This window comes from Pantherophis guttatus, chromosome 1, assembly GCF_059756535.1.
Source record: "Pantherophis guttatus breed Tessera chromosome 1, ASM5975653v1, whole genome shotgun sequence".
In the NCBI taxonomy this organism is placed as follows: Eukaryota; Metazoa; Chordata; class Lepidosauria; order Squamata; family Colubridae; genus Pantherophis; species Pantherophis guttatus.
The window spans coordinates 294,812,902-294,827,972 of record NC_142063.1 but is presented as its reverse complement, the minus strand read 5'-3'; the positions used below and the strand labels follow the sequence as shown (position 1 = coordinate 294,827,972).

Genomic DNA, 15,071 nt, shown 5'->3' with positions numbered 1-15,071 from the left:
CTGAGCAGGTATTTTGACCTGTTAAATTGCTTTGTTCTGACAGTCTTGACCACAGAAACAGTTGTCTCAAAATAGCATGAGACCGAATCAGCAAAAACCCCATCCCTGTCTCTTTATGTTTAATCATTCACTCCTACACCAGTTGTGCAAAGATAAAAATCAAGAGTGACCTGATTTTGCTTCCCTTCACAAGTGCTGCCTAATCATTTGCTGCTTTGTTCTCAGTTTGCCTTTTCTTATTGACCATGATCCGGTTCCATGATCCAGTTCCCATATGTTTACAATACTTTCAACATGATTTAATTTGAATTGCATCACTGTAACCAAACCTTTTTTCCCCCTGGGTGGATAATTGGCTAAAAAAACAAAGCTGCATTTTTTTCTCCATTGATTAAAACAATAAGAAATTAGTAGTTCCATGGCCAATCAGAGGATGGCCTAAAGCAGGGGTATTAAACTGGTGGCCTGCAGCCCGGATGTGTTATGTGGATGCCACGCCCACGCAAGCTCCGCAAAAAAATGTCACATGACGGCAATGTGACACAGCGAGTTTGATACCCGTGGCCTAAAGGGTCATTTGCACTAGCTATAAATAGTAAACTACTCAAAAAAAATAAAGGAAACACAAGCAGAAGACATCCGAGATCTGAATGAATGAAATAGCCTTATTAAATACTTTGTTCTTTACAGACAGTAGTTTATACACTGCTCAAACAACTAAAGGGATCACAAAACTACTGTATGTAACGAACAAAGTATTTAATAAGGCTACTTCATTCATTCAGATCTCGGATCTGCTTGTCTTCTGCTTGTGTTCCCTTTATTTTTTTGAGCAGTGTATATAAAAGTTATTAGAGCTCAACACCAAGTGACATCAGGGGACTAAAGGAATAGTAGTGATAAAAATAAATATAATCCAGTCTGAAAATTTGGCTGTGACAGCCATATTTTAATTTATATCCCTTTATTATTTTTAAGAAATAACTCAAATTATTGGTGAACATATCCAGCACACTTCCTATTTTCCCCACAACCACCACCCTGTGAAATGGCCTGGGCTGTGAGGGACTGGCTCAGCTGGTTTTCATGGCTAAGGTGGGACTTGAAATCATGGTCTCCCACTTTCTAGCCTGGTGCCTTAACTACTAACTAGACCAAACTGGAGAGCCACTTTGTATTATCTATTATGCAATTATATTATGCAGGATTATGCCATGATAGTATAATATAGCTTGTAATAAGTGTAATATATGCATGCATCATTATTTATTAAACTTGTACTCTGCCCAACTTTAAACTCATACAGTCCATCTATATCTTGCTGTTGCCTTCTTCCAGAATATTTTTTTGGCTTCAGAGTTGAGCTTTACATCTTTGGGTTTCCTAGTAGTCTATCCAATACTGAACCTGCTTAGCTATTTTGGGGAGAGCGAAAAATGGGCCTACTGGGCCCACCGTGCCATCACGTGCCAAAAGCAGGGGGAGCATGAGGGGGGTCGGGGCGCATAGAATTATGGATGTGGGCACACGTGCGTGTGTGTCCCCCCCGCTTCCCCCCCCCCACTTTTGGCATGCGATGGCAAAAAGGTTAGCCATCCCTGACTTAGGATCCGCAATCTGGGCATCCGCGCGCCTCTTCTTGGAGACTCCAGTTGATATTAATGGGGGCGTCAGTATCAACATCCTAGAAGGGGACGGCGCTGGTTGCGGGCAAGGTTTTAAAGCGCCGCTCAGCCCAGCCCGTTGCCAAAACGCCGGGGTTAATTGGAGGCGGGTGGGGAGAGCGTGTCCGTCAGAAAGCCCGAAGGGAGCCTCGGGTGGCGGTCTCCCCGCCTTCAGTCAGTTACAGCGGGCGAGTTAAGGCGTCGAGAGGCTCGCCGCGCCGAAGCAGAAGCGAAAGTAGTTCTGTCTTAAGACTTTAGAAGGCGCGTGGAAGCATTTAAAGCATTTACATCTTGAATTGAACTCTGGGCGGCTCTCAACCAACAATTAAAAAAAACCAACCCTAATAATATCTCTCTCTTAAAACTAGTTATCTCAGGCCCGGACATGCTTTCCGTTTTCACCCTCCCCGCTACCTCTGCAATCTTTTTTTTTTTTTTATCCGCAGCATCATCATCAGGAGTGGCAAACCGCCCAGAGAGAATTTTCTGAGGCAAGATGTATGCACCTACGCGCGTAAGCGATTAATTGAAAAGCTTGCAAAGACAAATGTTATGCAATACATTTAAAGCATCTCATTTAAGAAAAAAAAAAAGAGACGTTATTAATATAGCCCTGAAAGTCAGCCGGGTCACGGGGAGCGAAAAGAGCGGCGTCTTCATTGCCTCCCTGAATTGTAAAAGAAATCGAGGCAGCTTTTCCGAGCGAGCGGAGGGGCGGGGGGGGGGGCGTCTGAACAAGCTCACTTCCGCGCCTCCGCCGCCCTCACTTTCCAATGGAAGCGGGCTCCCAGCATCCTTTCCTAGGTCTAGGCAGGCGATGACACCCGGTGGGCGCAGCCTGCAGAAGTCACAGGAATGGTAGGGTAAACGTTATTCACCACAAGATTCGGCAACGTAGAAATGAAACGCGCCTAACCTGAATGAGGGGGAGCGGAAGAAAAAAAAAAAAAAAGGACCACTTTGAATTTTGGGCCGTCCGGCCTCTCTCAAGAGGCGCTGTTTCCGTGACGTCACCCGCCCGCGGGAGCCAATGGGGCCGCGACGAAGAGGCGGCTGTCTGCTGAGGCCCGCCTTCCCTTCAATGTGAGAGCGAGAGTCAGCCGAGTAGCGGGCCGCCGCTTGTAGCTCGTGAGGATCGGGAGAAAGAACCTCCGGCAAGCCACGACCCGGTGGCGGCTTTTCCTCCGGCATGGGAAACTTTGTGGCAAGAGAAGACTTCGAGTGGGTCTACACCGACCAGCCTCACGCCGACCGCCGCAAGGAGATTTTGAGTGAGTCCGGGAGGAAGGGGGTGAGGGAGGGCTTTCCCCACCTCACCCGATTCCGGGGCTTGGGCCGCCTAAAGCCTCTTGTGAGGCAGGCGCTGCCGCGCTGCGCCAATGCCTTCTGTGGAGAAGGGAGCTCGTCCCGTCCGGCTGACGAGGAGGGGCGGCGGCGGCGTCTTATGTGAGGCCTTTCGTGGTGGGAGAGGCTGAAGCGACGGCGGGGAGGCAGGAGGGCGAGCAAAAACATCTGTGGGCTCAGTGAGTCACTTCCGAAGGAGATCTAGTACTACAATAGGCGTAGCTGGCTCTTCTCGACGCCCCGTCGACTGTCCCTGGGTTGATTTTGCCCCCTCCCCTTCTTTATTTATTTATTTAATTTTATTTATTTAATTTTATTTATTTGTCAAGCGTGTATGAGATAACAGATATAAGTATAAACATGCTTATGGATACGGATAAAATGGGGACATTAGGCACGTTGGTGCGCTTGATCCAAGTCGGTTAAATGCTAGTTTCTTCTTGGCCGGCGGTCACGTAGGACTTACTTCACGTGACATCTCAGCTGTGTGGGTTTTACCATGAACTCCCCAAAGAAAAGATTGGAACTCAAGTTCAGCTCCGGCTTTGCCTACCATCAGAGTTTATAATGCAAACACGTTTATTTGCTGATTGATTAGGCTGATACCCTGCCTATCTTTTAGGAATTCAGTTCGCCTCTCCCATTTTTTTCTGTACAACAGCAATCTTCTGAAGGAAGGTCAGCCTAAAGGGGGTGAAACTCAGAAAACTTCCATGGTTGAGTGTCAACTGGAACCTGGGTGTCTCTGATCCCAATCAACACTCCTTAATTATCCATTCATATTTTTTTCCCAGCCTTCTCCTAGATTGCACTCATTTTGCCCTTGGGCATTCCCGGGCTAGTGCAACACCTTAATCACTATGCTGGAACTCCACCTACTGCTTTTTAAAAAGTCCCTGTGTGTGTAGATGTGTCATTTGGAAATGTGATTTTAATATAAGATACGGGTATTTGCATCTACACAAATATAATGATTTCTAGCGTTATGTCTGGTTGTGAAAGCTGAACACTGATGAGTAGCCAGGAGATCAGTGAGCCAAGTAAAGGATGCCTGCTTTCTTGATGTGCTGATCATTCTTTATGCAAAAATGTAAGGGAAATAAAAATTTGTGTTTAACGCACAAATTTCTGAGGGAAATGGAAGATGGATATATAATATTAAAGAGAATGTTGTATTCATTCTTAAATAACTTGTAGGTTGAAAATAGTTGGAGTTAAATATTTATTCAGGTTGCCATCAAGAATTGAATCCAATTTGATGATGTCCAATATGCAGACTGACAGGACTTTTTAAATGTTTCACAATATTCCATGAAGTATTGAAAAATAAACTGTTCTATTTAAACAGTTTAAATTTGCCTTCCCTATGTCTTGGAGTTTAATTATTAATTTTTATTACATGTTTACATTAGTAAAAGACAGTTACAGAAATATAAGAGCCGCAGTGGCGCAATGACTAGAATGCAGTATTGCAGGCTACTACTGCTGCCTGCCTGCAATTTGGCAGTTCGAATCTCACCATGTTCAAGACTGATTCAGCATTCCATCCTTCCGAGGCTGGTAAAATGGGGACCCAGATTGTTGGGAGCAATATGCTTACTCTGTAAATCACTTAGAGCTGTAAAACACCGTAAAGAGGTATATAAAAATGCAGAAAAAGAACAAAGTTAAAAGGGAAAGAAGCAACTTCAATCCTTCTTTACAAACTTATTATTCCTCCCCTTTCCTTAACATTACAATAATTCCTTCATCCTCTTATTCAAACTTTTTTCAATAATCAAATTTAGAAATCAGCATAACACACAAACCACATCAAGAAAGCTTTCCAAAACATACTTGGTAAACCAAAAAACCTAGCAGCCCTAGAAAACAAAGAAACAGGAATTTACAGCATACAAGGTAAAGATTGCAACAGCCACTATGTAGGACAAACAGCCAGAAGACTAGCAAAACATGAACACCAATTAGCAATCCGAAGATATGATGAAAACTCTTTAATTTAACAACATATGGACAACTTAACCATAGTTTCAACTGGGAAACTGACCATCATAGGTCAAGCCAAGTCCAAAAATGTTAAAGTACCTGGAAGCCTGGCACTTTGACAAGCTGATCATCAATAAACATGTAGACATTAACATCTATTTACTGTGTAAAAGACAAACTACAAGCCAAAAAAGGAACAGAGGGATAAAAATACCACCCCACCAGCAAGCAACACCCAGATGAGAATAGATTAACACCAAGATTAACATCAGACCAACAACCAAGAAGTGAACAATAACCCCAATCAAGGAACTACCAAACAAGCTAATAGTAAACAACCCAACCAAAGCACCTCCAAGACCACGCCCATCAACACTCACAAGGCAAAGGGGCTGCAAGAAACCCTTGAGCCACAGAGCAGAAGTCACAAGCATCCTGGGAAACCAAGCCACCTTGGCGCACTCCAACACTACATCGTTAGACTGTAGCTGCCCTAGTCCAACATTGGTGTGAACCACAGCCACAGCCATTCTCAGCATGGCGTGAGGTCACAACCGCTTCAGGAAACCCTAGCTCAGCCCACCTCTTCTGCCCTGCATTCCATCTCCTTAGCTCAGGGGTCTACAACCTTAAATGCTCAAAGAGCCATTAGGACCTGTTTCCCACAGAAAAGAAAACACCGAGTCACAAAACCTGGGTGGGCGTGGCCAACTTGATGTCACTCACTTCCACCCTAGCCACGCCTACTCAGCCAGTCACATAACCCCCTAGCCACGCCTACTCAGCCAGTCATTAGGGCTCCGGAACCGCAGGTTGCTGACCCCTGCCTTAGCTGATCTTTGCCATCTTCTCCCTCCCACTTCTGATGGGGTGTGCCCAATGTAGCCCTTTGCTGGCTCCCCCAGGTCTTGCAAAGAAATTGCTGCATATGATGTTGGGAGGAAAGTCTTGTATTAGCCTGCAAAGGTAAGAAAAAAGGCCGTAGATAGTGGAGTGCAGGAGGCCAAAAGAACTGAGATGGAAGGGACTTAGGTGGGGAGAGTTGAAGTACCCCTGCAGTCATAAATGTGGGCGGGTTGCCAAGTATCCAAACTTTGATCACATGATCACAAAGGTACTACAATGGCCATAACTTTGGGAACCGGGTGTAAGTGCCATTGATTAAGTGCTACTGTAAATTCAAAGTTGTTGAATGAATAGTTGAAGCTTGAGGGCTACCTGTAGTATGTAAATTTGTACTAACTCAACCGTTCTTTAATGTAATCATCTAACTTTTGAATTAGTTTTTATTGAAATTTCAATTCTGTTCAAACAGTCAGTTGATATCTATTCTCTTTTTTCAACAGGAAAACATCCAGAGATAAAAACCTTGATGAAACCAGACTACAATGTGATCTGGTTGGTTGTACTTATGGTGTTTGCACAACTTGTTGCTCTTTATCTAGTTAAAGATTTGGACTGGAAATGGGTTGTATTTTGGGCATATATATTTGGCAGCTGTCTCAACCATTCCATGACTTTGGCAATTCATGAGATTGCTCACAATAGTGCCTTCGGCAATTCTAGATCTTCCTGGAATCGATGGTTTGGAATATTTGCCAATCTCCCACTTGGTGTACCTTACTCCATATCATTCAAGAGATACCACATGGATCATCATCGTTATCTTGGTGCAGATGGAATTGATGTGGATATACCTGCCAATTTTGAAGGATGGTTTTTCTGTACTCGTTTTCGAAAACTCATGTGGATTATTCTACAGCCACTTTTTTATGCTGTTCGACCCCTCTGTATTAATCCCAAACCAATATCTCGATTAGAAATCATTAATTTATCAATTCAATTTGTCTTTGATGTTCTTGTATACTATTTCCTAGGAATAAAATCATTGTTCTATCTTCTGGCAGGAGTAATATTGGGGCTGGGCTTGCATCCTATTTCAGGACATTTCATAGCCGAACATTATATGTTTTTAAAGGGATATGAAACATACTCATACTATGGACCACTGAATAAACTTACCTTCAATGTTGGCTATCACAATGAACATCATGATTTTCCTAATATTCCTGGAATAAGTCTTCCACTGGTAAGTAAATATTAGTACATTTATTTTGTTTTTGCAGCTAAATGTTTAAAAGCCGATTTCATGAATATGCTATTTTATAGCCAATTAGATTCCTGCTGCAATTCAATATGTAGCATAGTCATAATACTTTGAAATTCATATAGGATGTCTGTATTTTCATTACAATTACTTACATACTAACCTACCATTACAACTACTAAGTGTTTAGAAAGGAATTATAAAAGTAAATGTTTAATGAACTAAACACAGTCACTGTTTCAAATATAGAATAGAATAGAAGAATAGAATTTCTTATTGGCCAAGTGTGATTGGACACACAAGGAATTTGTCTTGGTGTATATGCTCTCAGTGTACATAAAAGAAAAGATACGTTCATCAAGAATCATAAGGTACAACACTTAATGATAGCCATAGGGTACAAATAAGCAATCAAATCATATTAGGAAACAGTCAATATAAATCGTAAGGATACTAGTAACAAGTTACAGTCATACAGTCATAAGTGAGAGGAGATGGGTGATAGGAACGATGAGAAGATTAATAGAAATGCAGACTTAGTAACTAGTTTGACAGGTTGAGGGAATTATTTGTTTAGCAGAGTGATGGCATTTGGGAAAAAACTGTTCTTGTGTCTAGTTGTTCTGATGTGCAGTGCTCTATAGTTTCATTTTGAAGGTAGGAGTTGAAACAGTTTATGTCCAGGATGCGAAGGGTCTGTAAATATTTTCACAGCCCTCTTTTTGACTCGTGCAGTATACAGGTCCTCAATGGAATGCAGGTTGGTAGTAATTGTTTTTTCTGCAGTTCTAATTATCCTCTGAAGTCTGTGTCTGTCTTGTTGGGTTGCAGAACCAAACCAGGCAGTTGTAGAGGTGCACATGACAGACTCAATAATTCCTCTGTAGAATTGTCTCAGCAGCTCCTTGGGCAGTTTGAGCTTTCTGAGTTGGCGCAGAAAGAACATTCTTTGTTGTGCTTTTTTGATGATGTTTTTGATGTTAGGTGTCCATTTTAGGTCTTGCGATATGGTAGAACCTAGAAATTTGAAGGTCTCTTACTGATGATACTGTGTTGTCTAGTATTGTAAGAGATGGAAGGGTTTCTCCTAAGGTCTACCACCATTTCTATGGTCTTGTGTGTGTTCAGTTCCGGTCGCATCACGAGACTTGTTCCGGTCGCACCATGAGGCTAGTTGTTCAACCTCCCATCTGTATGCGGATTCTTCATCTCGAATGAGACCAATCACTGTTATGTCATCTGCGAACTTCAGTAGTTTAATAGATGGATCGTTAGAGATGCAGTCATTGGTATATAGAGAGAAGTGAGAAGAGCACATAGCCTTGGAGGGCTCCTGTGCTAATTGTACAGGTATCTGATGTGATTCTGCTTAGCTTCACCTGCTGCTTCCTGTTGGTTAGGAAGCTTATGATCCACTTACAAGTGTGTTCAGGTAGTTTAGCTTAGTTAGAAGAATATCTGGAATGATGGCATTGAATGCTGAACTGAAGTCTACAAAGAGGACCCTTGTGTAGGTCTTTGGAGATTCAAGATGTTATAGAATGTAATGCAGAGCTGTATTAATAGCATCATCTGTTGATCTATTTGCTCGGTATGCAAATTGCAAGGGGTCTAACAGCGGATCTATGATGGTTTTCAAGTGGGACAGCACTAGCCTTTCAAAGGTTTCCATGACTACAGATGTTAGAGCAACTGGTCTGTAGTTGTTCAGTTGCTTGATGGTGGGCTTCTTCGGCACTGGGATGATAGTAGAGCATTTGAAGCAAGAAAGAACATAGCACATCTCTAGCGATTTATTGAAGATTTGGGTGAAGATGGAGGCCAATTGGTCAGCACAGACTTTTAAGCAAGGAGTTATCTTGTCTGGGCCTGGAGCTTTTCCTGGCTTTTGTCTATGAAATCGGTCTTGCACTTCCTTTTCTGTGATCACTAGGGGTTGTGAACCCCTAGGGAGTCAGTTGTAGGAGGCTTGGCTGTTGTTGGTGTGTCTGACATGGAGGTTGTGGAGATAGGTGGCTATAGTTTCCTTTCAAACCTGCAGTAAAACACGTTCAGGTCATCTGCCAGTTATTGATTTCCTTCAGCTTGGGAAGGAGGTTTGCCGTAGCCAGTGATATTTTTAAGAGTTTTCCATATATTTGCTGGTTCATTTGTTGAGAATTGATTCTTTAGCTTTTCAGGGTAGCTTCTTTTTGCTGCTCTGATCTCCCTTGTTTATACATTTCTGGCCTGATTGTACAGCATTTTATCACCTTATTATATAATGCTTATTCAGAGCAGTAGCATATATTTAGCTAAGATTCTTTAACAGAGGATAAGGGATAATGATATCACATATCACCATTTGATGAAGTTCAGGTATTTTTGGCAAAGTAGACACTTCACAATCATTGATGTAAGAAAGGGATTTATAATTACTTCAGGGCAGATGCTTCCAAGCAGGCCTTAACTGAAAATATATACCGTATTTTCCGGCGTATAAGACGATTTTTTAACACATGAAAATCTTCTCAAAAGTCGGGGGTCGTCTTATACGCCGGGTGTCGTTCTCTTGTAACCAGGCAGACCAGCCCGAAAGGCTCTGACGAGCCTTAAATGGCTCTGGCGATCCAAGCTCTGACGATCCCAGCTGAGTTGCCTGCTAAACAGGCAATTCAGCTTGGATCGCCAGAGCCATGTAAAAGGAAAAAAGTTTTCCCCCTCCAGTTTGCTTACCTCAGCTGCTAGTCGCAACGCTTGCCTTGCTTCACTTGCCTGAATCCATTCCATCAGCAAGCAACTCCCTGCCTGCAATCAAGCAGGCAGGGAGTTGTGGTTTTCAACTCCGAGAATTCCTCAGCCAGCAAAACAAAGCTGGCTGAGAAATTCTGGGAGTTGAAGTCTACAAGTCTTAAAGTTGCCAAGGTTGGAGACCCCTGTTCTATTGGTTAAGTTTTTTTCCCCTTTGGGAGGTTTAAAAAAAATAGTTAATTGGGTTTTTTTTTAGTTGTTCTTTTTTAGACCTAGCCATTTAAAGTTTAGGAAGCTTTAAATTTAGTTTTCATATAAAAATAAAAATAAAATAAAATAATATTTGTGCAGCTTTCTGAGATTTAGTGTATTTCTGTAGTGTTTCACTCTAACTACACACACACACAAAATCTCACAAAGCTGTATGTGGAATTTTGTGTGTGTAAAGTGTGAAAGTTGGGTTTTTGGGCTTTTTGTGGCTGTGTGAGGTTCCTGCTTGTTGCAGGGGCCATTTTGGGTCTAAGCACAGCTGCTTTTACATTGTGGGTGAGCCAGTTGAGATTTTTTAATTTTTATTTGGTGTGCGTTGGAAGAGGGGTAGTCTTATACGGCGAGTATAGGCCAAACCCTATATTTTAACAAGAAAAGTTGGGGGTCGTCTTATATGCCCAGTCGTCTTATACGCCAGAAAATATGGTACATGTAGCCTGCAGTTCAAGTTTGCACAAAAAATGTTCTATAAAGTTAGCTAATATTTCAAATTTAACATAACTTCCACCATAGTGTTAATAAGTTGTCTTGTGTCAAGTCAATCATCAAGTTTAGTCTATTACACCATTTCTGTACACATACAGTGCTTGCTTCTTCTGTGGCTTCAGGAGACTTGTTTCAGATTTAAGACCTGTTAGATTTACAACAAACATATCATTGGGGTAAGAAGCAAACATAGGCTGTGCTGGCCCTCCAGAAAAGTTTGAAGAGAAAAGGGGTGAAGAGAAAAGAGTGATGAAATAGTTTGATATTGAAACACCGGTATTTACATTGATCATGGTTTTATGAAAGAATGATAAAGAGGAAGTGTACAAATCAAAAAGATTGATTTCCTTGCCTCAAAAGTATAAAATCTAGCTGCCACTTGGATATGTCACCTTCCTTAGAGAAAATGGGGATTTCTTGGCAGCTTGATAGCAAGAGAAATGATACCATTATATAATAACAAAGCTTGAAAAGTAATATAAAGTAGTCTAATAATTTCTCAAGAACATAGTTGCTATACCTGTTAGATTATGTTTCTGTTTTAAACTAATACCCCTTAGGGTTGTCCACCCCCCTCAAAAAAGATACCCTTTGCTGTTTTTAGTTTTTGCTAGATTTATGGTTTTATTTGAGAGCATTTTTTTCTCCTGTTGACGGCCTTAACAGTTTTATTAGCAGTTTGATTGAGGAGCTAGAGGAAATAAGTTTATACAGTTTGCCTTGCTGATTTTGAAAGAACAATTCATGCGATAGAAGAACATGGTGATCGAGCAGTGTCAAAATTTATAGGGCATAAATAAGGATATCTTGCCTAGATACTAGGACTATCCAGAGTTGTCATGGGTTGGGCAGCCATACAAGTCAAGCAAATAAATCCAAACTGAATAAACAGATGTGAGAATGAGCATTTCATTACATAAGATATTAGGACATGGAATATTTTATGGTGGAATAAACTGCCAAGATACTTCTTTTGGAAGAATTAGTGAAAATTATTTGAAATTAATCCATTGACAGTATTATACTTGCCAATTCTTTTAGCAAGAAATGTAAGGATAGTGTTTAAGGAATTTTTACACATTCAATTTCTATAGCTGTCTATCTTAAACAAGCAATTCTATTGGAAGGGATGTAACCGAATTGGAACATTATGGTTCATTGGTGGAAACCAGTTTTTAGGAAGATAAATAATCTGTATACCACCAGTTCTAGCAATACCTGAATTATGTCTTTTAAGTTTATACTGGTAATAGCAAAGATATCTATACCTCAGAAATAGAAGGTGATTGGTATTCAAGTGCTAGACTTTGGTACTCCAAAATTGCTAGAAATGATTTTAATAACACCAAGAAAACTCTTAATATTTATAACTGAAGTATATATATTAGGTACAACTTCTCTTTTAATGTAATATTTTTTGCTAAAAATTCTGAGTCAATTAAGAGACATTTGTTTCTAGTGCTGATAAAGGTTTTTTAAGAACAGATAATCATTTTTATGGGAAATGTAAAGGTGTCTTAAACTACAGTAGTTATATTTAGTACTCAAGTGATAAGAGAATTTCTTAATTTGTTCCCAGATGGGACACACTTGAAAGTGTTTCTTACTGGTTAGTTGATTCAGTTTGGGATTGGAATACACAGTTGTCTGTTGATGTGTATTCAGCATCATGCTTATGAGGCTTTGAAAATGAGTTTTTTGCATTTTTTAAAATTAAAGATGGAATACTGGATTAATACATATATACGTATCTTTTCAATTTTAGCTAAAGAAAATGGCTCCTGAATACTATGACCACTTACCACAATATAACTCTTGGATTAAAGTGCTTTATGATTTTGTGATGGATGATACTGTGAGCCCATATTCACGTGTGAAAAGACCTGTAAAAGGTGATGAGAAACAAGAGTAACCTTCTGACAAAAAATTTCTTCACAAACTCCAAAGGCGTGTCTTCGTGGTGGCTGGAACAAGATGTCACTTGATAAATAACTTGATGGCTTGTAATCTTGACCAAGGCTAAAATATGGATATATTGTTACATTTTTAAAAAGGTCTCTGAAAAATTAAAAACATTGATAGAATTAGAATGTTCCTTTTTTTCCATTTTTTTCTGACATAGTTCTGTGCATGTTATTAATACAGTAACTTGATTCTTTAAACTTAGTTGTTTAAATTTATACAATTTGTTTCAAGTATCTGCTGACTACAACTCCTACATATTTCTTATTTTACTAACTAAGTGTAATTATTAAATAAACTTCTAGTTAATATTAATTTTGATTTACATGGTATATTAAAATGTCTGGCTTCAGTCTCTTCCAAATACATGTATGTTATGGATTAGCATATGTAATGCTAATATAGCAGATAGACAGTATTGCATTATGATTATTTAAAAAGTATAAGCTCCTTAAAATATCAGTACTCTCTGACTCAAAATGAACGTGTTAGCTATTTGGAAACAATTCTATTACATTTAATTAAAATTAGCATACATCTATCAGAAGCTTGTCTTTGGAAAACAGTTTTTTATTCTGTGGAATAAATTCAACGATATGATAGCATATTTTGCGTTTATGAAAAAAAGAGTTTTTCTTCTCTTCTTCTACTTGAAGCCCCAGACAGAGCATGTCTTCTGATCTTATCTGGAGGATATCCAGAACCTTCAGAACATTTTGGTGTACAAGGGTAAGGTGAACTTGCAGGTAGTAGAATTTAATTTGGCAGCACTGTCATTGAGTAGGACACTTCTATTTTGAAAATATTGGTATGTTGCTACTCTGTGTAGAATATGAAGTGTGCAAATATATCATATGAAATAGGGATAGGAATTAAACTCATGTAAGAAAATTTTCTGAGTACTTGAATGGTATATACTAAATTTTATCAATACAACTATGCACAATCTTCTGGAAAATGTAGTAAAAATAAATATGGTGAAGCTAATTTTTTAATAGCTTCTAAAATCTTATTTATGGTGCTTCAGTATGTTTGGGAAGGGAGTGGCATAAAAATGTTTTACTATTACACCGAACCTTGAAATAGAAAGTATTGAAAGAGGCTAGATAGGCTAGAAGTGCTGCCAAAAGTTATGTATTTAACATAGTCATATCAACCTATTAAGATGCAATTCAGAGCGTGTATAGTGCACCCCACCTCATGCAAACATATTAGTGACAGGCAAAACATAACACTTTTGGTTTGATCACATTTTAAAGGAAAGATAAGTTGTAGATTACATTTTGATTTTTGAACACAAAATGGAGGTTCACAAGGTGACATATGTAATATAACAAATTGATTAGGAAAGCTGTTGTTTCCCAAGAACAGCAATACTGGATAAAGCCAAAGCCTGTTATAGGCCAACATTCTGCATCGTATTAATTACCACAAGTTACACAGTGTGTGAAGAACTGCTTTTTATCTTTTTTAATCTTTTTCCAATCAGCTTCATTAAATGACCCATGATCCTAGTGTCGTAAGAATGATTCTTGTCCACTTTTCTATGTCATGAATTATTTTATTCACCTTTGCCATGTTCTCAATCAACTTTGTTACGTTCAGGTTTTTCCCCTCTCTAAAGTACAGCAAACATTCCATCTTTTCTTACAGGGAAGATATTTAAGATCCCTGACATTATGGTGGCTCCCTTCTGCACTTTCCCTTATATCTTAAGGTCCATAACTGGACAGAGTTTTGCAGAAGTGGGCACATCATAGATACAGTATGTATAATGGCAGTACAATGTTGATATTTCTATATTCAATCCATTTCCTAATGATGTCTTGCATGGAATTTCCTTTTTCACAGCTGCTTTGTCTTGCTCACATTTTCACAAAGTTATCCACTATGACCCCAAGAACTTTTCTTAAGTTATGAGTAGCACAGACCACATCACATTATGTATTTTTTGTTTGCAGAAGTCATATAACTGCATCTGTCCATCTTTTGAATTTTTTATCAATAAACTCAAAATACATTTAATGCACAAAAATTAGCATAAAAATAAAGCATTTTATTTAGTAGCTTTAAAATATTTAGTTTTCAATTTGCCACCCATCTTGTGGTTCAGGCAACTGTAATTGGGAGGAGTAATGCTAAATTATAGTTGACTTTTATAATTGTTGCATTGATTGAACTGTAGGCAGAGATAGATTCTTAAGGGTGTAAAGTGACATCAAATATATTTTCTAATTTGTCAGCCAATATAAATACTTGTGTAGGAGAAAAATATATCTTAACAAACTGAAGGCTGCATTCTTTTCCCAAAGTCTTTTGGACATGATCAGGGTCAAACCCAGTTCATCACCTTCTCCAATCCTATCAAACCCAAACTGATCCTCCTCGCCTCCAGACAGTCCCTCTACAAGCCACCCAAACCATAGAATAGAAGCTGCCTCACCAGCAAATAGTGTAGCCCAAGGGCACTCTTAAACAAGGAAACTGAAACCTAAAAATTTCCTAAAGATCCATCCTCTCTC

General features: G+C 39.5%; 1 protein-coding gene across 1 annotated transcript; it reads left to right on the top strand.

Moving 5' to 3' along the window:
* The first annotated feature begins 1,735 nt into the window (after positions 1 to 1,735).
* DEGS1 (delta 4-desaturase, sphingolipid 1) lies at positions 1,736 to 13,561 on the top strand. Its single transcript, XM_034427913.3, has 3 exons — positions 1,736 to 2,935; positions 6,341 to 7,083; positions 12,353 to 13,561. The coding sequence occupies exons 1-3, from the start codon at positions 2,854 to 2,856 to the stop codon at positions 12,497 to 12,499; spliced, it is 972 nt and encodes a 323-aa protein (XP_034283804.1). The 5' UTR covers positions 1,736 to 2,853; the 3' UTR covers positions 12,500 to 13,561.
* The last annotated feature ends 1,510 nt before the right edge of the window (positions 13,562 to 15,071 follow it).